Source organism: Neopsephotus bourkii, unplaced genomic scaffold (assembly GCF_033783945.1).
Source record: "Neopsephotus bourkii isolate Nb327-2 ecotype Australia unplaced genomic scaffold, CSIRO-AGI_Nbou_v1 NB_1511, whole genome shotgun sequence".
Classification (NCBI taxonomy): Eukaryota; Metazoa; Chordata; class Aves; order Psittaciformes; family Psittacidae; genus Neopsephotus; species Neopsephotus bourkii.
The window spans coordinates 263,481-288,442 of record NW_026901987.1 but is presented as its reverse complement, the minus strand read 5'-3'; the positions used below and the strand labels follow the sequence as shown (position 1 = coordinate 288,442).

Below are 24,962 nucleotides of genomic sequence, written 5' to 3'. Positions count from 1 at the left end.
CGTATGCTTTGCTAAAAGAGCAATTGCTGTTGTTTTTCTGCAAGGATACATAGAAAAAATTGCTTGGAATAAGTTGTAGGATGCTCTCAAGAACTCATTTTTAACTGTCTTAACAAATCTTATTTATTTCTTCTCTTAAACAAAATTACATGATTGAATCTACTGCACATAAGTCATCTCAGAACTATCTTTGGCCTTCATGCTGTGGGCAAGAAATATCATGTGTGTAATTTAGTTTAATACCTGAACTTCAAATCTAAAGCATTCTTAAAGTAGTAATGGGTGTGAAAAGGAGTTGACTTTTATTTATCTGCAGTTTCTTACCTGGTTTTGTTGGGTTTTTTTTCATCCTCTTAACAGGCATAGAAAAGAGGATGCAAGCCCATCCCTAGCATTCTCTAAACATGCAGTGGTATAAAAATGTGTGGGAAAAATGTTCCTATACATCTTAATTTATTGGCCAAGCCTTAATAAGAGAGAGTCTGAAAAGGACTTTAATGCATGGATAATTAAGAAGTTTTACTCACAGAACAATACAGATACTTTAATAAGCATTCCTCAGTTCTTCTTTTCAGACAATGCCCATTTTCTCCCTTTTTGCAAACTCTGATGCAATATCGGTGTTGTCAATACAGTTTGCATTAGCTCTCTGTATTACTTTTGCTTACTTTTTCCTTCTGTTTGTCAAAAGGAGGTAAAAGTGTTCTTTCTCTCTGGGTATGCCAAAGTAGTTGTTATAGCTCTTTAAAAACCAGCGTGTGGGTATGGTTCTGTCTGTAAGTGCAATCCCTGTTACTGGCTTTATGTTGATTTGGGGAAGACCATTCTGTAAATTAGTAACTTCAAGGGCTGCTATTGACAAATCATCAATGCCATGTTTTAAGTAATGTGTCAAGGTCAGCTGTTGTTAGAACAGGGAGACAAACAATTTACCTAATGCAGCTGCATAGTTCAGATCTTTTAATGCACAACCCTTGAATTTATGTGGAAACTAACCAGGTCTTGAAATTTATACACACTGAATGTTTATCATGATGTACCTTCTCCTGGAAATCCATAGGTGCAGTGGATTTAAGAAGTGAGTAGCTTCAGTCAGCAAAAGTGTAGTGCACTTCCCAGAAGAACGCAGCAGGTCTGTTCAGAAGGCTCATAATCAGTTTAATTTGGCAATAAACAGCATGGAAACATGATGTGAGGATTCCAGTGTGAATGATCTTATAAAAATAATCGTTTGCATTATATTATAAGCAATCACTTCTTGATGAAGTGCCAGAAATGTCACTTAGCATTTAATCTGATTTCTGACTGTATACTGACAGAATCGCTAGACCAGGTTGCTCAAAGCTCCATTACTCATTAGTCCATCTCTTAGAACTGTATGTTTCTCAAACACAGTCTTGCCATAGATGAGATAGGCTTCTGAGTTATGATCACAGTTGTCATAAAGCTATGTTCTGCTGTAAAAAGCCCTGTTATTGGGCTACTTCCAAAGGAGTTGATAACGCATGTGTGACATTCTCTCTGAATGCTGCTGATAACAGAGTAATGGGCGGGAGTCCTGTGCTTTTGTCTTTAGAAAAAGGTGTAAATTTTTTCATATAAAGATGCACCATAATCATAGACAGTGTTCTCACTTGGATACAGTCTCCAAACTGGTCATATTATATAGTGAAGTATATAGTTTGTTTAAATTGATGCAAATCAAATCAAGCTTTCATTGCACTATTTATTAATGGAAAACATAAGTGAGATGCTGCATCTTCAAAAGGAAAATTGGAAAAACTTTTTTCAATTGCATGTAAATGGACCCATGCTTTTAATGACAATGAGTTTAATCCAGGTCTACAACGCATATGACTGGAAGCAAAGTAGAAATAGCAGACTGAGAGCTTTAACCCTGAGTGGAGATTTAAAAGCTTGTTCACTCTACTGGAACCAGATTCTTAACTCATTATCTAAAGTAGCTAAAGAAAAATGACAAGTTAAAAAACACCCCATTTTGGTCAGTGGTTGTTTTACAATGGAGCATGAGTATTCCCTGGAACTTTGCTCCTTGAAACTTCAAACTGAATTGCAGGTACCTGCAGATTCAAGCTAAGAGAAGTTCTGAATTCTGCCCTCTCGTTCTGCACCGTGTGCTTCAATGCCTCTACCAGATTAAAGACAATGGCTTGTGCTGTTTACTGTTGACAAGCAGAAACTTCAACACACATTTATTTTAAGGTTTAAGAAAAGGGAACAGTTCTCTTTTCCCTTTGTTGGCATCGTCTATCTGCCTGCCCTTCTCACTCTAAATGGAAACACAGCAAGCAAAAATCAAGTATGCAAGAACGTTACAGTGAACAATACAGAAATCAGGGTAAGACTTGCTTCAGTAAGACTTCCAGAAGAAAACTTTATTCGACCTTCAACTGCTGGGTAAACTCTCTTCATTCTCTGGAGGTAACGGGTAACAACTTCAATATCAGGTTCACCTAAACAGACAAAACAAGAGTTCTCTGCAGCAGCCTGGCTCTTAACCAGCATTCAAGAACCTGTCTAAAATTCACAGAATCGTCACAGAATCATAGAACAGTTTGTGTTTGAAGGGACCTTAAAGCTCATCCAGTTCCAACCCCCCTGCGACAGGCAGGGACACCTTCCACTACAACAGGTTGCTCAAACCCCCATCAAACCTTGATCTAAAGATTTAGACCAGATATACAGAAGAAGGTTTTCACTGTGAGGGTGATGAGGCACAGACACAGGTTGCCCAGAGAAGTGGTAAATGCTCCATCCAATCTCCATCAAGGCCAGGCTTGACAGAGCCTTGGGTGACATGGTCTAGTGTGAAGCATCCCTGCCCATGGCAGGGGTGTTGGACCTTAAGTGATCTTAAGGTCCTTTCCAACCCAAACCATTCTATGATTCCTAATGCTTTCTCTGTATGTGAATTTATTTCTGCATGAATGGATAATTAGTGTGAGGGACAGCCTCCCCAGATCTGCAAGCTGTAGGCTGAATTTAACACCAATCTGAGAATCAGTTTTAAATTGAAACATCTGTAGAAACAAAAGAAGAGCTGTAATACAGGTTCAAAGGGATTTTTTTTTATTTTATTTTTTTTTTTTTTTGTAAAAGCATGCTTTTACCATCCAGAAGCAGAGCACATGAAATTAAAAGTTTGGCAAAACATAGATGTGCTCCTAGGAGATACTTTTTTCCCTTTAACCACAGCACTACATCCTCTTTGTGTTTTCAGAAATAATCAATTTTCATCTCAAAAGTTTTTTTCAAGGTTCCCTTTGTCTTAAGGGATGTATGTGTCCATTGGATGAACGCTGAGTTTCTAACAGTTCGCATGCAGCTTCAGAGGAGCTTCACACAGCATTGCAAAACACTTCCTTTTTAGGTCTCTAGCAGGGTGGCTGTCGCCAGAATCCCGCTGCTTTTGGAGAGGCAGGCTAACTCCCGCAGAGCAGCTCGGCATCGGTCCCCTTGCCTTACCCACATGTCCTTCAGTAGTAGAGGTGATCATTCTGTCTTTGCAAATACTTCTATAAAGTGGAAATTTAAAGGCTAAAGAAAATAGCATCTTCTTTTTTGATGCTTTGTTTTGTAACGAGTACATGAGCAAGGCTGCATGTGGTTTTGCTTCTTTTCTGGCTTATCCTGATCGCAGAACTGCTCTCTAAGCAGTGCTGAATGGATGAGGCTCAGTTTTTCTTTGAACCTTTTGTGCTATAACTAAAAAAGAACATAACTGCTGCCTAAAACCAAACAAGAAGTCAGACTAGAAAATAATTTATCCAGTAAAATAAAAAGTCTGAGACTTGTACTACAGAAAGATCTTTTAACTTTGGGGAATTGTTTATCAGCTGCCCTGTTGGTTCTCATACTTACCTTTACTGTATCCCAGATTTTTGTCTTTCAGCATATGATAGCCATCGCCTCCAAATAACATATAGGATGGAAGTGTCACATTATATATTTGGTCCATCTGGAGTGGGACATAGGCTGGGACGCGGCAGGCTGTGCAGAGCACTTCTAAGGTAACAACTCTGCTTCCCGGGGCTCTGGAGAGATCATAGACCACGTGGATGCCTACAAAAATACACAGTGGAATGCTACTTTATGCAGCGCCTATTAAACATCCAGAGCTAGGGGCATCATCCTCTGTCATCTTCACCTGGTTCTTTACATTAACTGAGAGGTTAACATTAGCCCGAGAGGTTGTGTCATTCTGAATTATGCCAGTTAATGCCCTGTTTTCCTTGCACACTACTCAACTTTCATGCAAGAAAACTTACGTTAGAGAAATGCTGAAGCACTGTCCCACCTCAGTTACTTATTGTCTGTTCTTGTCACTAATCCAAGGAGTCATGAAGGAAAAGTCATGAGATTAGGATACTGCAATATAAAAATACCTAGGATACAGTTATATAAAAACACCTTCCCTTATTTCTGTAGTCATATGCGTTCTCATTGCCCTGGCTTGTTGGCTGAAATGACTTCTTTTAAAGCCAGCCACCCTAATTTAGCAGCTATTATGGGTAGCGTCCTGAAAAAAGAAAGCCAGGCCAGGACTGAAAGTTGCGGTTTCTACTCACTGTAGGAGCAGTAATGTTTCTAGCTGTGAGCCTTCCTCAGTCAAAGTCTGGGGAGAGTGAGGCCCCCACAACAGCTCTGCCAAGAATTTCCTGATCAGGAAGCCACTACAGCTTATAAAGCACAGAGGCTCTTCCAACCCTGGCTCTCTTCCTGCTCTGGATCTTCTGTCCTGAACCCTTTCCAGAGCTACTAGCTATCTTCTCTGAGAAGGCAGCAAGCAGAGGGGCTGATGCTGCTTTTAGCAGTACCTAAGAACATGGTAACTTAGTGGTGGGAAGTGGGAAACGTGGGTTGTGTCGTTGGCATGTGGAGGTTGTAGATCATATGGGGGCTAGCACATCCAGCATGAGGCTGAGTGGAGAGGCACGGCGGGGGGGGGGGGGGAGAAGGGGGAAGTATAATCCATCAGCCCCTGCCCCTATTTAGCTTTTCTATTAAATAAACAGTAAAAACCTGCACTGCATCACAAAGAGACCAGCAATAAACATGACTGTAGCCTAGTATACATATGGATAAATACATGGGGAGCTGCAATTCAAGAAATACACGTTTTTGATACCAACTCTTCCCCCCTGAAATATTTAGGAAGTCACTGCACCAATTCCATAGCCCAGTTGGACTAACTCTAAAACTGCCAACAATCATTAGACAATGGCACAAAATGATTTTGCTAAACAAATTTGGCAATAGCTGGCAGGGACATCCAATCTGGGGCTTCAGGTAGGCTGCCAGTGAACTGAAACCCAGAGTTTGTAGCTATTAGTGTATTACAGCTATACTCAATTATTTATCTTCCTGGAGTTCACTGAAGGGTTAAACTGCTGCCATTACATGTCACTGAACCAACCAGGAATCCTGTCTCTGCTGATGGGAACAGTGATGGCCCATGTGCTGCAGTGACTCCATTAAACATACGCAGAATAAGCAGTCAGGTGGCATGTGTGAGGCACAGGGCTGGCACATGTGGCCACCTTGATTTCCATTCTTAGAGAGGCATAATACAAACAAGGCCAATAGAAGGGTTTGGAAAACTGAGAGGAGGAAGGAAGAAAACATACCTCCAACCTGCAGCAGCTCTCCACTTCCTTTTCCATATCTGCGCACACTGTGCTCAAAAGCTTCTTTCAGAGTGGAGCCTTTTACCCTCACCAAATCAAAACGACCTCCAAATGGCAAAACAGACAGCAAATCTCCCACAGTAATGCTACCTGGAGGAATGAGACTTATTAATGTTGACATCTTTAAAGTTTACAACATTATTTTAGGTTAACAATACATTTTTGACAAGGAATGTGGCAAATACATACAATTTAAGAAAATGAGGGTCAGTAAAGGTAAGAATCATATACGTTGTCCCAGTCAAAGAACCTATGTCTTTGTCATCCAGCAAGCATCAAGACTAATAAATCTGAGTTTGATGTAGCTGCATGTATTGCTATTCAATATGCTTCAATGCTTCCTTTTTGATAAAGCTGTCATTCAGCTTGTTATTTTACATACCGTTAGTGCTCTGTTCATCAATGGGTGACCGTATCCCACCTCCATTCAGGATGCACATTGAAACATGGTTCCACGACTTTTTATCTGGATGTCCAATGTTCTCATAAAGCTACCAAAGGAAAATGTTTAAACTGATTTTTCATCTTCACTTATTCTAGGCTCTGGAAATTCACAGCCAATACAATCTGAGACTTAAAAGAGACAGAAAGGTTTTATATCTTCTTTGATATTACCTTCAGCCCCACTATAAAATACGTATTCATTAGGTCAGACTACCACGTCTCTTAAAACTGCAGCCTCAGAGCCAGCTGTGAGCTGCTCTCTATATGAGGGTTCACCCAAAGAATAAACTGCTCCTTACACTGTACAGCAAGATTCATTACAGCCTGGCTTTTGCCAGATCTTCTTAGGGAGGCACTAGGTGTCACAGTGTTGGAAAGCAGCAGAGCCTGTGTGCTGACAGTTTGGAGGATTTCACCCAATAGCTCTGGGGTACCACTTAGATGTCATTGCCACCTGGAGCAGCAACGTCTTACCGCAGCATCACAGAGCAAATTTCCCATGTTACATTCCTGGAAACGGCACGCTTGGCTTGTACCATTCAGGTAAACACTAGTTTTTCCAATCTCTGTAGAAAAATTCCCCAGATCTTTCTTCCATTTTTCCACTTCTTCTTTAATGTGCTCATCTAAAAAGTAGTATAAAAGTGCAAAATAAGCATCACCCGTATCTCATATTAGTGACATTTCAGTGAATACAAAGCTTAGGAAAGACCCTGCTCTTCATGATTCTAAAACATCATACTCTCCCTAAAGGCACTTCAAGCAACATGACATCCACACTCACTTCAAAGCCTGGGAAGGGAGCAGGCAGGATGAGACAACCAAGTGAACAAGCTATTCCTGTGCTACAGGAAGGTTGTCTCCTAACACTTAGAAGTACTTTTTGCCCAGTCCTGTTCTGAGCTCTGATTGACAGGGTTTGTAGCACCTACCTTTACAAGTGAGAGAATTTGTAACATGCCAGTGAGCCTGGTCTATATTTGACATCGTATCTTTCTTTTTTCCCTTCCTATTTATAGCTTCCTCCCCTTTAATGCAGTGTTAAAAGGAATACTAGCTCAAATACCAATGTCAGTGAATAAACTCCTCACAGAAATTAATTCCCTATGCACATATGTCCACCAGATGCAAATCTAATTCTTTAAGAAAACAATACCAGATACAAAGATACTTGTCTATACAGATAATGTCACCACTGCTTTATATCAGCTGTTAGTTTTAAGCAATTTGCCACGTAACTGTGAGCAATAGCAACATTTACGAAATGAGAGCACCCATGTGCCCGAATTTTTAGTTTTCCTGCCATCACAGAGAGAATGTAAAAATCTCTTTATATCACCTCATTCCATTCATGGATCACTGATAATAACATAGTCAATCAGAATATCTATGAACAAATAATTCTTAAATCATCTATTTCATAAATACTCAGGTAGAACCTAGAAAGTCTGGAAAAAAAAGACTTTTTAGCTCCATACCTAGAAAAAAAGCTTCACACAGCAAATGCTGGACAACAAACGAAGACTCGAGAACCAGCCCTAAGTAATCACAGACCCAACAAAAAGATGGTAACAGAGCTTGGATGGGTATGAAAAGAAAGCAACAGACTTTCCTCCTCCCAGTCCTTTACAGGCTTCAGAGCTGAAACAGTGAACACAATCAGTGTTGAAAAAAAGAAGTTGTGGGTTCATGTATTTTATTTGCACATTGCCAGAGGGTTTTTTCTGGAGCATTCCAAATTTGCTATATTGCCCTAAACTCTGTTCCGGAGAACCCAGCCTCTGGCAAAACAGAGTAAATTAGTCCTCAGTCTTTTAAATCATAATTACAGGGCTAACTAAAATAGGCTCTGCCAAATGGTAAGGTGGTGTATCATCTAAGCTCTTACAAAGGGACTTTCAGTCATTTTAAACAGACAAAACCACACTGAATTTGTGCATATTCAAAGGCCACTGCTCAGAAAAAGAAACAGAGGCAAAAGTGTACAACGGTAACACAGACTGAACCCTACACACAAGAGAACTGCAAGCTCAGGAAGAAAGCCGGATTCTTCTTTGACACTGTACTGTGTAGTTAATAACACTTGAATTGCATTAGAGTGCTGCAGGCAAATTCAAACGTCTGTTCCACATACCTTCAGGAGCACTGCTGTCCAGCAGAATGGGGTTTCCAACTGCTTCAACTACATTTCCTTTCTTGTCAAATGTAACATTTAAGTAACCAAGATACTTTCCATAAGCGTAAGCTTGCACCACTGGCACCTTCCTCCCATCATCTGAGTCAACCATGAATGGGTACGGGCCAGCTGGCTGTTCAGTGGAGGGTGGGGTGCCTGCACAAAAGGAGCATGTAAAGCGGGTTTTCAGCCCATGTGACCTTCCAGGAATTATCAGAATGACATTTTAAATGCTTCTCAGCCTTAAAATCCCCAAATAGGACATTAAGCAGAAACGGCAATAAATGTATTGGATGACAAATGCACATTCAGTAACATAACATTCAGTTATGTTATTGCATAAGAGACAATGTTGTTTTCAGGACATGAGCTCTAAGAACTGCCACAGTGTTTTTTAAGTTGTGACAGCACACTTCTCCATGACATCATGTCACAAGAGCAACAAAGGAACTTTTCATTCCAGTTACTACAATCTAAATCTCTCAGTAATGCACGTGTACCAGCCTCTGGCTGAGAAATGTATTGTTCAGCCTTCACACTACGTTATTTAGCATCAGATAGAAAATGAGAATGTTAATAAAACATACACGGGTTTTTTTTCATTAGCATTACAGTTATGTGGTCATACATTTAAAACTCTTATCAAGCTGCAAAGTTTGAAGGGTGGGTAGATGTAGGATTTGGAAACAGACAGATTAAACGCATTTACGGAGAAAAGAGATCTCGGCTCAATCGGCATAGCCTACCACAGGATTTAGAAACTACGCAGGCGAGGAAAGCAGCAAAGAAAACTACACAGCACAGCTCTTATCTCCAGGCTACCAGTGTTCTCCCTGTCACCTTGATGTTATTATCTGAGTAGTATCATTCCCCCCTGTTATTTCTATATTTCAGTGTTTCTACCCCACTGTCAGCAAAGACCAAGGCCAGGCAGCTCTGAGAGGCACTGTGCATAGCCCCACTGCAGAGCCTCCTCAAAACCTGCTGCTCCTCCTGTCCCAAAGCCAGCAGTACTTCCCATCCCTGTGTCAGTGAGAGCCTGGGTGCCAGCACGGCGGGGCATGGGGGAGCAGGCATGGATCCGGAGGAAAGCAGGCTCTTCACTTCCACTGCTCACTGAACAAGTGGTTTCCTTCCATTTACAATTGTTTATATAACATGAAAACCTGGGATAAGCAAGCAGGACAAATGTTCCTCCTAGAACTACAATTCCTATTTCTCTCTAGTCCCTCCTCCAGGGAGAAAAGCTGTAACAAAATACAAGCTGAACCAAGTTTACCAAAGAACTAGTTTTTCTACTTTTAGCCGGGCCAACACAGCTGGTTTCCTGGTGGTGCCTCCTCACTATTTGATATTTATTTTGGGAAGAATTTAAGAAATCCTGTAGCTAATGAAAACCCTGCAGGATTTATCCACGCAAAGTGGCTTTGGGTTTTTTTGGAACTGAAAAAGAATCGGTTTTGATCTCTTGCCTTTGTGTAGCCTTCAAATGAACAGAGCATTAGCAATAGAAATTTATGCTTTCTGGTCATCGTTTTGGTTCACATCAGCTGTGCATGGTTACATGCTTATTCATTTCTTGCTTCCTAAAGAAATGTTTTCTGATACTGATACTTTCTTGAAGGATTAATTATCACTATGACATTATTCCATTGTAAGAGCAGATGTGCTGCTTCTGAAATGAAAAGACATTTCAGCGCATCTTATCCCCAGAGAAAACAGCACTAGAACGCATGCACACATCTCTGTCAAAGTCTGAGACGCTGTTTCATCACAAACACACAAATTCATACTGGGTAACTGAAGAACCTGTAACATTTTCCTGTTTTCTACCTTTGTTTTAGCCAACACACTGCGTTTTCAGAACATCCTTTCTGATGGAAAGTAGAAATTAATATGCTTTAACCTAAAACTACCGTTACTGTTTGAATCAGTTCTACACACCCAAAGCACACCTGAAAAATTCAAGGCAACATTTGCCACATAACCTGTGGCTAAACCAAAGATTTCCAAATGTCTCAGACAGGTTGGACTAGCTTGAGAATAGGCCCTTATATTAAGACATCTCTATGGAGATGTCTGCCATGGGCTGTTTGTCTCTCAACTCCCGTGAGAGCCACAGATTCAGCTGACCAGCTGGTTTATCTTCTCTTAGACTGAGCCAAAACACTCTCGCAGATTATCCTGCCAGTTATTGATCCAACCTCTCTTGATTTAAATGAGAGCTTATAGGCTTAACGTGCACATAGAAACACACACACAATTTAGATGTTTATTGTGCAGTCAAATCACCTCCACAGACATAGCTGTGCTCTTGTTTCGCTGATAGCTTTGACTTAGAAGGGAAAGGTTCACAAATGTACTCTTGGTATTCCTGGATGGATTAGCAAGTGCAGTTTCAAATGGGGAGAGGTTGAACAACTTGATCTAGTCTACTTGGACAGTGGGTACTCTCTGGGATGACAAAAGATGTGCATGTGAACTCCTACAGATATAGGCAGGATATGAACTCGGTACCTCAACTCCCGGAGCACTTCAGATCATGATTCCCAACTACAAACAGTGGCATCTCTTTGGACCACGTCCAATAAGCCATTTTGATTTAAGACATTTTGCCCCCTTTGATGAAGGCAGACTTGAGTACAGCCTCTCTATAGGCTTGTCCACTCTTCCCTCACCATTCACTCTCAGTCACTCTTGGAGACAAGACATTGGGATGGATGGTCCTGTTGTCTGTTCCAGTTTGACCACTTCTCTGCTGCACCCCTATGCTAAGTGTTTGCAGCCTCTGACTTGTAGGTAGGTCTGTAAATGCTTTGTGGCTCCAGCTTAGTAATCAGTTATTCCTTGACACCAAATTGAAGAGATATTCCGAACTGTTTAATGTGTATCTGTAGTATGAAACTGTTTAATAGGTGGGACAGTAAAATGTGAGAGTCCAAATGAGACAAACAGACATGAGAAAGTGAGAAGAAATGAGTAGCTCTCTCATGAGAGGATGTAGAGGATGTCTACATCCTCTGTAGAGGATGTAGATGCACTGTCCACTTCATCCTCATGTAGAGGATGAAGTGGACAGTGCAAAACCTTTAAGTGTTTAAATTCCTAGGGTACACAGTGCTATCCTGGTGACTATAGCACAAGGGAAATTTCATGGAAAATTACATACAGTTCTTGTTATATTCTCAACCAGTTAATTTAACGAGCTAAATTTAATGAGCTATCTTTGATGGTTTATAAAGCCCAGCTTTTATTTTACTTGTATCCTTACACATGGGGTCAGGGAAGGCAGCAGCACTGGAGAAGCTGCTGGTGACAGGTTTTGCCCTAAAGCATCACTGCTGCGGAAGAAATGAGATCAACAGTGTTCACCTCTGGAATGATGTCTACCTCTGAAACGATGAATAATAAAATCAGAGATTAAAAGTAGGACTGAAAAAGACAGAGAAAACTTGGGAAGAGTTTTTTAATGTCAGGGCTAATGGAGACCTATGAATCAGATTCTACAGAAAATCAACATCAGTATCACTTTTGAAGTCTTGCATGATTCTTTTTTTTTTGTTGTTAACACGCACAACTTTAAATGTAAACATCTTATTTACTCCTTTGTAGTATGAACTTGAAACAGGTACAGTATGTTTGGCAGTAATTTACTAGTATTACTACCTCTCTCTGTCCTGCTGTGCACAAGTCACCTTGAACATCCACAGCATTAAGGAACCTTTCAGTGAGTTAGGGTACTGCTTACCTACAGACTGTTTTAAATCAGTTTCTTCCATGGATATGGATAGATATCTATCCATAACTTCCAAGTTATTTGTGTATTTGTGAAAGTTCTCAGAGCTTAAAGAGAAACAGTTTTACCTTTGCTCTAGAAGCAATGTTTTAGTAAGAAGTTAAATACCTGTATAGAGAAATGTGTTTGTATGTCCTCCAATTACAACATCCACTCCTTTCACTTTCTGGGCAATATTTTTGTCCACAGTAAAACCAGAATGTCCTAGTGCAATTATTTTGTTCACTCCCAGAGCAGTAAGTTCATTCACTTGTACTTGCAAAGCTTCAATTTCATCTTCAAAGATAACATCATCCCCTTAAAAAAAAGAACAAATGTAAGTATATTATTACAAAGTACTTTAATTATTAAACAAACAAAAACCTAGTTTATATCTGGTGCTATTTTGTACAGTTAATGGCACTTTGAGTATCAGTGGCTTTCAAATGCTCTTAGCTGGTCCAAGCTCCTGGTCTAATGTTCTCCAGTGTCTCAGGAGCACCTTTGTGCTTAGAGTAAGACAACATTCCTTCTCTAAACTGTATGCACTTGCCTATACTAAACACATTGTAACTCCATTAAAAAATACCAGTGACACCAATTGTGGGATCAAAAATTGAGTGGGTTTTGTTATTTAACTAGAGAAAGGAAACTAAATACGTCAGTAAGTGTTTGACCATAAACACTTGTACTATAAAGCTTTTTTTCCTTCCCAAATTGTATTTCCTTGAGGTCTTATATCTTCTCCTGAATTAAATCTCTCCTTTTACTCCACACCCATTTACTCCCTCTCCCCCCTGAGGCTTTAAAGAGCAGCTTCTTCAAAGTGCAAACACTGAACTGCCTTTTTACACAGATTATCTCACCTAATGCGAACCACCCTCAGCAATATCAATACAGCACAGCACACCACTGAGCTACCATGTGAAACGAGAACATAAAGAGCGGAGTGTTTGGAAAGAAGAAACCTCTTCCGGACCACAACGTTGGGAAACTCTGTCTTTCTGCAAGGTTTCTGTGCTCGCTGAAATTATTCTAACATGACAAACAGTTACATGAGCACTAGATAAACATGCACTTTTATCCTGGGCACAGTGTTTTAGGTTGCGCAAAAGGACTGACTATGTAGGAGACTAATTTCTTTGACAAAGTTTTAAGAATGGAGTTTAAGAACAGAGTCAACAAACTGTAATCCTAAACTTACCAGCAAAGACAACCGAGAAACATTTCTACTAATTCAGCCTCTACCTAATTCCTCTCCTTCCTGCTCAGTTTTTGATCAAACCCTTTTGAAATATACTTTTTAAGTCAAAAGATTTACATTATTTCATAACTAAGGGAGGAGTGAAACGAATTCACAATCCAGTGCAAAATGTCTCAGGAAATGAAGAGGAAGCAGCTACAATGGAAGAGATAAAAGAGGGTTACATAAATTGGCTCACTACCACACCCATTGAATAGTTCTGTTACTGCCAGAGGGAATCTCTGTACTGCACATTGCAGACTGAATCGTGCAGCGCATCCCCACATTTTCTTCCTGCAGACCGCTTCTTAAGAATCAAAGAGTCATAAGTTAATTGAGGTTGGAAGGGACCTCCGGGGGCCATCTAGTCCAAAACCCACTCAAAGCAGGAACTCAGAGCCAAATGAGGATGCCCAAATGGGTCTGGTCCCAGCAAGCTGAAATTCCACAGCCTCTCTGGCCAACCTGTTTCATGGCTTAACTGCTCTTACCGTGACAAATCTTTTCCTTACGTCCCACCATAATTTCCTGTTTTACTACATGAGCCCATTGTTTCTTGTCCTTTCTCTGCGTCCCTCTGGGATGAGTCTGTCCCCATCTTCTCTATAAACCCCCTCTTAAGACAGTGGAAAACTGCACTTAGTTCAACTTTAGCCTTATTCTCCCTGAAGGAAGACACTGACTTCAGCCCTTCTTTGTACATCATTGTGCTTGAGAGAAACTGGGCCTGATACAGAGCTACTGGCAAACGGAGAAGTCTGAGAAATGCTCCTTGAGCCTAGGCCTTTCGCATACTCGTCTTACCATCCATGGACCAGCTACAATGGTGTTGCATACCACAATGTGGGGACCAGTTCTATAAAGAGAATGGGGCTCTCTACATGAAGAGCAAAAGTGAGCCTGCTGACCACCTGTGCCAGCATCCAGTTGCCTGCAGGCTAACTTCTCCCATGCCAGGGATCCATGATAACCCAGCTCTCCCCACCAGCACCAGCTCTGTTACCCCTCTGTTACCAGCAGCCTACAATACACTGAAGACATACTGTCATTAATCTTCAACCCACATTGAACCAAGCAAACCTACTTTCACAATGAGGGTTAAAACAAGGCTTGTCCTGTGCCAGTAAATCCATCGCTCTCCCAGGACTGTTATAGCAGGGCACAGGCAGCCACCGGCACCACCAACCACATAGGCAGTCACACCTCCAAACCCACCCATCCAGCAACTGCCCATTGCCCACCTTGACCTCAGAAAGGGGTTCCTGCAGGGGCTTCCTGCACCTCCTCCCCTCACCCCAGCTTTCACACAGCTTTGTATCCTAGTCATCCAAGCACTTCATCTAATAGAGCTGAAATGGGCCAGCAGGTTCAAAAGTCATAGAGCAGGAGACTGTAAGAGCAATTACACAGTGCCTACTTCTCCATGAAACCAGGCAAAAAGCGATATGTTGCTTAGCACCCACCTGCATGTATTTCAAAACAATCTGAATTGAAATAAGTGTTTATTTAAGAGTTAGTTAATGCTCATGCCTGTATTTCACTTCTGTTTCAAGGTATCAAATTGATGTGACATCCTCTTCTCTTTTTAGATGGTGCAGAGTTTCAGATAAAACATCCAGACTGCTATAAATGAACAAGAAAAAAAGAACTGGCTGTGTATTAAAAATACTATGCAAGCTAGCCAGAATAAAGTGGAATAAATGGAATTTAAAATTCCGTTTTAGAAAACTCTGCCAAGTTGATAGTTCTAGTAAATATTTTGCTGCCTGTCGGGTTACAGAGTAAGTGGCTTTGGGTTTCTACCTTACATGAAAAGAAAGAGACAAAATGAGATATATTGTTTCACAGCACCAAACATGTATGTAGCATCTCTCAGGACAGACAAAGACATTACCATTTTGTGTGATGTTTACAACACCATTTCAGAACTAAAGCAAGTGAGCTGGTACCATCAGATACCAGAAAGATGCTCTTAGGATTACTAGTGCAAAACAAATACATAGACAACTCTGTCTATGTGCCAAGTTATAAACAACACTTGGAGGATGTGGAAAAACTGGCTGAGATAGTTGAAGGAAGAACTTCAGAAAAACTGCCAATTGGCTGTAACCTAAAAATTGTGCTAAGAGTTCCCCATCCCTGTGGTTTCCGAACAACAACAGTAACAGTACCTGCAGCAAAGACTAACTGTTCCTTCACAGTGGAACCACTGAGACTTAGGGACTTCATACGCTGTTCAAGTATGCTGATAACCATTTTAAGCAAACTGTAATTTCATGTTTGCGTCAAAGTCATTGGAATTTGACAGCAGAAGAAATCACACCCACAAAAGATTTCCATGGAAAATGGTCATGTAGGAATTCATGTTTCAGCATTTACATACTTCCTATTTGCCTTGAGAATGTCCTAAGAGCGTACAGCACGCCAAAGCAACTGCTGCAGTCTGAGAAAACAGAATCATCTGGAAGAAGTGTGTAGAGATAAGCATGGTGCTGAATATAAAATGTGCAACACGTCTTATTCGTTGAATTAAGGCATTAGATTGATAATCATTTAGCCACCGACCCACCTCTGCCATGATTTTATCAGTCTGGAGGATTGCTAGGTCACGGAGGGTATACAGTCACTGAGCTATATTAACACATCCTGAATTCACATTTTCAAAGCTTCCAAATGTTCCTCCACACACTGAGAAAGCAAAGCAGAAAACTGTAAAAACTCGTGTTGCTGTTAGAATTTGCTCTGCTTATTGCTCAATTACACTGTGGGATATACTTAGCTTAGGGCTGCCTCAGGGAACTAACAGTTAGGGAACTAACCAGCCTTCCCTTTCAACACTGTTTTTAACAGTTGTGGTATCTGTTATAGCATCTCGGCATACTGAGGCACTCAGTATGATGTCTAAAGGTTACTGGAAGTGTAGTTAAATGCTTCAGAGGATCATTCCAACACTACCTGGATTCTTCTCTAGTAAATTTATTTGCAAGAGAGTTAAGTTGATGACCTCATCACAGCAATGGAGTTGTTTGGGAGAAGAGTTGAGATCTAGCTTATTACTTCCTAATGAAGAAGAACACTGACTGTGTTCAAACTTAGCGTGATGTCAGATGACACCTACCCTCAAGCATTTCACCCCTCAAGAACTTCACCTCAAGCACAGGTGAAATTCTATTGCCTACAGAAGATACAGATCAATTTCCTTTTTTGTTGGGAGAAGAAAAGAAAGAACTCCAAAAGCACATCACTGTTAAAATAGAAGTGAGATATAGAAGTCTATTCTGACCTCAGACGTCCACTTCCTGATACTTTAAACATACAGAATAGGAATTAAAAAGCACAGAAGGAACGGTTTTATATTCTAGTATTTCCTCAAGGTATGAAATATTCCTTTTCTTAAAAAAAAAGCTATGCATTACTTCTTTATTATTAAGTGATGTAAAGAGAAGTAATAATATGAAGTCCTTTTTCAGTGTGGAAGCTGCTTTAAACCAGTGCTTGGGGCATCCCTCCTGCAAAAAAACAGGGAAGAGAGTCTGATTTTGTTGGGGAGGAGAGGGTGTGGGGGGCTGGGCTTTGAGCAGGCAATGACTCAGATCTCCTACAGCTGATTTAAATGTGTTTCTCATCCCAGTTGACCATTTTCTTTTACTTAAAAAACCAACCTCAACAAACCAAAACCCCTTCAATGTTGGAAAAAAACAGAAATTGAGAAGCCTTTTCCTCATCAATTCTAATTTTACTCATGAATGAAGCAATTGTGGTAAAAGCTGAATGGGTGTTCCTTCTGTAGTCTAATTTCTGGAAATATTTGAGAGACTAAAAACATCTTGGGCAACTTCTGCTTCAAAAATACATAGGAAGCTCTCCTTGCTTTTACTAAGGCTTGAGCTTGGAGGCATCCAAGATCACAATTTCAACACAGAGAAAAGCCTTGGTTTGAGCACATTTCACTGTAAAGGTAAGCTTTAACGTTTGTTTAGATGTATAAATAACAATATAAAAGAATATAAATTTTAAAACCCAACAAAAATAAAAGCACTCCCCAGCTCTTCTGCAATCTCACTGACCTTTTTTAGTATTCTTGGATAATTCAGTGACATTATATAATTCAGGTCTGTATGAAAATGGCTTTTAATATTAACAAGCCTTCTCCACTTTAAAAATCAGGCAGTTACAAAGTTGAATAATACAAGGAAGTACTGACAAAACTTCTCACTTTTCAGCTGAAAATATTCATCTTTGGATTAAAAAAAGTGGACAAGTAATAAAATAGATAACAAAAGACATAAACTTATATACTAAAGAAAACATACCTGGCTGTGAAAGAAAAGAAGTCTCCTTTGTAGTGTAGCCAACAATCCCTACGGGTTCCGAGTTGAAATGTACTATTTTAAAAGGACTAACATATTTCATCATTTCGTTCCCTAATGGGGTTTTCCCCTTGATGTTGGCACTCAAAACCGTAAAACTGGCATTTTTAAGGAAAGGATCCAATAATCCACTCACACCTTCATCGAACTCATGGTTCCCCAAAGCCTGTGAAAAGCAAGAAGAAAATATAAGAACCTACCCCCAATAGTCAGTTTAAATGTTCTCATAAATTATATATAAAGGTATGTATGAGAAAACAAAGTCTATGCTCTAGGGAATAAAAGCCTATCTTGTCTAAAACAGCACATCCCTGTTTCTCATGAACACAGAAATGTTAATTTGTCTTTTTTAGGTTTAGGTTTTTGCTTTTCAGACTCTTCTATCAATACAGATGTGACAGTCAAAACCTACATAAATAAGGTCTGCAATTACATGCCAAACCAAAATCCGCTGGTTTTTCATCCTGTAACTCCAAGAAAGAGGATTAACAAGAGCCACAGAGGAAAATACGTATTTTGTGTACGGAAAATATTTTGCTTAAAAAAATACTGGAGAAAATGTTAAATGCCAATGACAGTATTTGTTATCTTTAAATAAAACACGCATTTTAAGAGCTTGTGTCTGGAATACAGGTTTTAAAACACATTTAATTCACATTTAGTAGAAGTTCTTGTGCAATTTAACACATTACAAGAGAATACCATTTTCTAGACATCATCAATAAAATTTCCTACTGGAAGTGCTAATGTTTATCAACTAGGGAGAATCTCCACAGACAATTCATAGTACAGGTGTGTGCACACATGCAGGTGTGTTTACTGTGAGGGTGGAGAGGCACTGGCACAGGCTGGCTGGGGAAGCAGTGGATGTCCCATCACTGCCAGTGTTCAAGGCCAGGTTGAAAAGGGCTTTGAGCAACTTGGTCTAGGAAAGGTGTCCCTGCCCATCGCAGGGGGGTTGGAACTACATGATCTTTAAGTTCTCTTCCAACCCAAACCATTCCATGACTCTCTGATTCTAAGATAACACTATCATGGAAACTCTGATATCTAAACTAAAACTATCACACAAAACAAGCAGTCCAGTTTATCGATTAGCAACATAATACCAACAAGGTGAGAATGTTTAATTATTCTCGGTTGGTTGTCTAATTTAAGAAAAATGCACTTGCTTTAAAGGACCATAAAACTTTCTTCTACCCACCCCTTTTCATGCTCAGCCTAACATGCCACGTGCCTGTGCCTCCAAGTAACCAGCAGAACATCCATAGATGGCAACTTTCCTGAAGCATGATATATACAAGAACCTTGTAGCATATTTAGGTGTTAATGAAAGAGAAGAAATAGCTATAGAAACATAGTTATAGTGTAACCTGGGACAAGTTTTCAGGTGGCAGTCAGAGCAAAGCATGAAAGGAGCGCTAAAGCCATCAGACCAACTCTTCTAGACAAAAGAGTGCTTATAATTTCATTCTGAAGATTAAGCAGGGAAAGTCACATTCATCATCTGAAAAGACTTACACATCTGTGTGCCCTACTCAGATAAACAACGTCTATGTGTTTATTCCAGCTTTTATTTCCCAGATAGATTCTATTAACCCTGGTCATGTTCCAACCTGAGCAGGACCACTAGAGGCATGGAAATTCAATATTTCAGTCAAATGATTGGCAGTCTTGCTTTTGGGGGAGACAAAGACTCCTGATTCCTCTGATCCCCACCGGCAGGTAGTCAATGGCCCTGTGGAAAAGTCAGGATATCAGAAGTAACTTTGGCATCACTGGCAACCAACTGCTCCTGCTGGTGCTAGTGAGAGCCCTACTCACACCCCAGGGAAGGAGTCAAATTGTTTGCATGATGCTGCAGCACTTTTTCAAAAGAACTAAGAACTGTCCTTAGAGAAATCCTGACCTGAGAAGCCACACTGCACTCCAACTATATCAGCTTTCTAACCGTATTCTAACTGCAACCTAACTTGCTGTAAAAAGTCATGCAAAAAAGAATAACACTTTAAGGAAACTCATTTTGATTCCTTCATCAGTTCAATGCTGACTGATGTTCTGAAAAGACATCCATGGACTTGTGGAGCATCTCAGAATGTAACAAGCTATTTCCTTTTGGCTGATGCATGCGCCTTCTGTTTATCCTAAACATGCAATTACACCCTTCCCCCCAAAAGGTTGCAAATGAAATAAGTTGAATTGCATGTAACTGCCATTAGCTTGTTGTGGAAAAAACCCCCCCGACAACCCACAAACAACAAAACCAACCAACCACTTATGAAACCTTGTTTCTCTTGGCTTTGTATCTTGAGTTTGGATTATTTCATGTCCATTAGGATACAAGCTTTGATTAAAACTTTTCCCATGGTGTGGGTGGTTACAAAGTCTCTTGTTCATGAGAAATCACTGGTGGCTAATAATACAGTCTTATATTTGATGCAACTTGTCCTCTGGGGAGGAGGATGTGTGTACCATTCTGGGTTCCTGTACTCTATCTAACCACCCTTATGCCCAGAGCTTCAAGGATGCTGTGCCTGTGCAATATCCCTTCACCAAATCTGCATCCATTGGCCAGATTAAGTCTAAATCACAAGGAGGAATAAACAGACATATTTAGGCACACAGCACGCGATCCTATAATCCTCCTTTACACAAGAAACCAAGTTAAAAAATATTTCAAAATCAGGATACAAATTAACAGAAGGATGCAACTTAAAAGTAAAACCAGATGACTTACATCATCACTCCAATTATTGACATTGCAGTACTTAATTTTGATTTTGATGTTAATTGCACCAAAAAGCAAGGCTAAAGCCAAGAAAATTTGGAAGGCAATGCCTCGCTAAACAAGACAAAACAGGCTTGAGGTGAGAAAGGGCAGAAATGAGAAAATAGCTAACCTAAAAGGAAAGTCATCCCCTTTGTGGAATAAACCTCTAACGCTGCCAGGCTGCCCTAAATCCTGCTACAGCTCCTGCCCCCATCCTGTAACTACTTCCATGACTCATGTTCCCTCCTTCATCCTGTTAGTAATCCTGCTCCTGTATCTTGCTTCTAACCATTTCAGTAATCCCCACCCTTTCTGTTAGGGATATGACTCCCCAAATTTTGCTTAAAGAAACACTAGCTTGCTTTTCTGCAGCGTGGCTCTTACTTGGCTCCCCACGCCCACCTGGCCACCATCCCCACTGCATGGTGCTCACAGTCCGTGGACAGAAGAGTTGTAAAGGATGTCACAGCACTGCCCAACACTTGGCATCTGTCCTCAGCCTCTTTGGTAGCAAAGGTCCTGAGTACTTGTAATTTCTCAGTCTGTCCTGTCCCCTTCTATCCAGTGCCAACATTCAAATTATAATATGCAGCACCTCCACAGAGAACAAGTGGTTGACTACTTCACCTAGGGCATAAGCATTCAGTACAAGCCTCTGGCTATCCAGTATGGTGTGGAATTATTTTTTAATCTTATTCTGATGAAAAAGCTCATGGGATCTCCTAAACAGTCAGCACATGCTTCCTATGTAATGCATTTCTAAAACTGGGCACAAGCTCAATATTACTGATTTTGCCCATTAGAATTTCTTCTTGTGATACGATCAGGAATTGTGCAAGCTCCCAGCCTGCCCATGGACCAGTTAAACCAGCAAACGTGCAGCTGAGGAGTGACAGTCAGCAGCAGGCTTTGGGAAGAAAGGTAGGAAAAACCACCTTGAGCTATTTATGCCCTGCACAATCCCAAAGGCATCTCCAGCTCCCAGTGAGAATGAGTCCTGAATGCACACACACCACTGGGAGAAAAAGCCTGTTAGTTTTATGATTAGGAAACCGTTTGTTAAGACGCAGGAACAGGGAGCAGTGTCCTTCACAGACCTGTCTGTCTAGTATGAAGTGTGTTTAGCCCAGGAGAGTGTGCTGGGGCATCCCTTCCCTTCCGCAACTCTTCTGAGGCAGAGAGAAGCAACGGGTGAAGCCATTTTTACCTGGGAAAGAGCAGTATTTACCAGAGAAAGCAAAAAAGATGAAGACAAGAGGATGTGATACGCGCAGATCTTTTTCCTCAAGCTGTCAGTTGGAATGAGGTAAATATGCAGTCATCCTCAAACATAACTTCAATCTCTCTCCTCCTTTCTGAGGTTTTATGCAAACAAAATAAGCCACAATAACTCTTTATTTATTAGCAGGCTTTATGTATTACCAGACAAAAGATTTAAGGACATGGAGTGACATCCCCCCAGTCTCACCCTCAGTTCTTCTACCTTTCTCTCAGCACTTGGACGACCAAAAGAGACAGAGTAAAAACACAGGACTGGTGCAGCCTCAGACAGCTTCCTCAAAGGTGCACTGCTCCAGTCCCTGGACCACACACATCCAGTCCCTTACACCCTATCAAAACCACAGCTCTGGTGGGACTGCACACGACCAGGGTGGGATTGATGAAAACTAACAATCCTCACCCTTTGCCACAGCATTGCCAACATGCACCATCTGGCCCTTCCCGTAGGGCAGGCTGCGAGCCTCTGCCGCGGTTACCCTCTCCATCGCAGGCCAGGCGTCTCACCAAGGGTTCCACGCTTCTGCCCACCCCTCCCCAGCTCGCTCTAAGCCCCTGCCTGTCCCAAGGGGAGCTCATCCACAGCATGCCTGCCTTTTCCTCTCTGTAGCCCTGGCACCAGCTCCCTGTTTCTGGCTGCCCGCGGGACTGCCAGCTCATGACTCCATTCGGTCGGGTGCCAGTCACCTGGCACATCGCTTCTTTTCTCCTTCCTTACCCCTCGCCGATGCTGACCACGATTTTAGCGAGACCTACAGACTTCTCTGAGGCAACGCTACGCGCTCCAGGAGGTGTCAATGCAAGGGCTGGAAAAGGAAACACAGACCCAGCACCCAAGACGGGGAAGCCCCCCACCACTACCCCCGGCCCTCTTTACCATAGCGTCGTAGCGCAGGAGGTTCATGAAGTGGACCGCCTCCCAGCCCTTGAAGCGGGAGAACCACACCGTGCCCTGGTACTGGTCTCCGGCGTCCAGCAGCAGCACGTTACGGTGCGCGGCCCGCTCCGCCGCCACCAGCGCCGCTCTCCGCGCCACTCCGCCGAAGCAGCCGGCCGCCCGCTGCGCGCCCGCGCAGCCCCGCGCTCCCGCGCCCTGCGCCTCCACGCGCCCGTGGACATCGTTGGTGTGCAGCAGGGTCAGCCGCAGCTCCGCCGCCGCGCACAGCACCGCCACCGCCGCCACCGCCGCCGCGCACAGGCTCAGCGCGCCCGCCCGCCCCGCCATGCAGCGGGGACTCCGCTCCGCGGGGCCGGTACAAAGGGTGGCTGCGGCGGGGAGGGCTGGCGGGGAACCCGTGCAGGTTGCGCGCCGCCCCGCGGAGCCTCCAGCCGCGACCCGCCCGCAGCGGAGGTGCTGAGTGCCCGTGTGGCGCGGAAGCCGCAGGTGCTCCGCGTCTGCTGGGCGTGAGCAAGGGCGCGGAGCGGCCGCCCGGGACTGCCGGGCTCGCTCTTCTCCGTGCCTCGGTTCGCTGCCTGCTGGGGCTTGGGGATCGCTCAGCCCCGGGGCCTGCCCTGCCCCGTCCTCCCTCTGCCGTCCCTCAGCGCGGCACAGCAGGGGCTGCACGGAGATGGGCTCCAGCCCGCTGCTGGAGGTCAGAGATGCGCATTCAGCCAGCAGCAACAGGACAAACTCCAGTGCTTACAGGGAGCCTTGGTGAATGTTTAGTACGCTGAGTTTCCAAACCCTCACATGAAAATGCTTGTTTTCAACCTCTCTCTTTTTTCTGCAACAATGCTTAAAATACAGAGTGCTATTTCAGGCCTAAAAAGAGGTACGCTACTTTTAAGGTGGGTTTAATTATAACTCTACTGTTCTTAGTGTAGATCCTTGAATTGCTTTCAAGATTTTCCTTCTTTGGTAAAATACTAAGTTTTTGTGGTTTGGCACATGTATGCTGAAGAGGAGACCCGCTGATGCCTTAAATATACAACCCAAGAGGTGTACAGCATGGGGTGATAGCCACTTCAGCAACTCAGACTGATTGTTGGCCCCACTTGCTCCTTGAAAGTCACACACCCACTGTGTGGGTCCACATCTACCACTGTTAAATGACAAAATTACCTGGAGAAAGGGATTTTTCAAAGTTAGCTTTCAGAGTGCTGTAACTGCCATATACTTTCTTGCAACCTTTGGAGAATTGCACATTGTAAGCAGTGTCTGGTTGGCTTTTCTTGAAACCAGAAGTTTCACGAGCATGTAGAGAAGTGACCCTTTCTCACAGCATTACAGAGGCTGTATGAGTTGCTGTCTCCTTTCCACCAGATGATGTCATGCCCTGGTTTCCTGGGCACCCAAAGTCCACGGGATGGAATCTGAACTCATTTGGTCTGTTTGTTTCCTCACATGGCTGGAAAGTGAATGAACATGTATTTCCTTCCATGATGGCTATGCTCCACTGCCCCTGTACTCCCATACATGACTTGAATTAAACCAGCTGTGAGGTATCTTCTCATTTCCTTGGATGGCTGTGCTGTGCACTGCCTACCCCATCCCTGGGGAATCCCTCATTTCATGAGTTATGCCAGCAAAATCTGGAGCTGTGCTTCCTGTCCTCTGCAAATCCCCTTTGCTTGCTCTTCCCTCCTCTGCTGGCCTGTGCCGATGGCCCATCTGGGATTCAGTTCAAAGCCAAGACACATTTGGGTGTCCACAAGCAGGTGCCTACATGTGCTCTAATGTGCTCAAGTTTTCACTGTGGCCAATCGAAATCCTGTTGGGACAGTCACTGCCACTTAGGGAGTCATAAGGTCCCTAAAGCAGACACATCAGCTGGGACTCATCACCTGAACAAAGATGCTGGTGCTGTTTGGTGGTCTCCGAGTCTCTCTCCAGAAAGGAGAATCTTGTGTTGTGTCTGCTAGCCTCATGTGGCTGTCTTGGATGTCTGAATGTCTTGTTATGGACAACTGAGTGTATTGTGCCATGGCTGGTCTGCTGGGTTGCTCTTTGGGATGTATTCCCTGTACTGACTAGATCTCCACTGACTTTACGAATTTGAACAGCTCACCACATGTAGAAAATAAACACCAGTCCTTAGTTCAGCCGCACCAGTTCATCTGGGTCCAGTGGCTCTGTGCTGAACCTGCAATATAGCAACACCAGCATTACCAAGTGGCCCAAATCTGCTAGGAAGTCAGCTGTGCAAAAAACAAAGACAACTCTGGCCACTCGGTCTGCTTTTGGACAGCCAAGCTTGC

The 24,962-nt window shown here is 42.4% G+C and overlaps 1 protein-coding gene across 1 annotated transcript; it reads right to left on the bottom strand.

Moving 5' to 3' along the window:
- Positions 1 to 1,331: 1,331 nt before the first annotated feature.
- Positions 1,332 to 23,680, bottom strand: NT5E (5'-nucleotidase ecto). Its single transcript, XM_061369759.1, has 9 exons — positions 22,642 to 23,680; positions 17,660 to 17,882; positions 12,233 to 12,421; positions 8,287 to 8,484; positions 6,627 to 6,778; positions 6,091 to 6,199; positions 5,649 to 5,798; positions 3,883 to 4,083; positions 1,332 to 2,474 (listed from the first exon to the last, which is right to left on the bottom strand). Exons 1-9 carry the CDS (start codon positions 22,987 to 22,989, stop codon positions 2,317 to 2,319), a joined length of 1,728 nt encoding a protein of 575 aa, XP_061225743.1. The 5' UTR covers positions 22,990 to 23,680; the 3' UTR covers positions 1,332 to 2,316.
- Between the last annotated feature and the right edge of the window lie 1,282 nt (positions 23,681 to 24,962).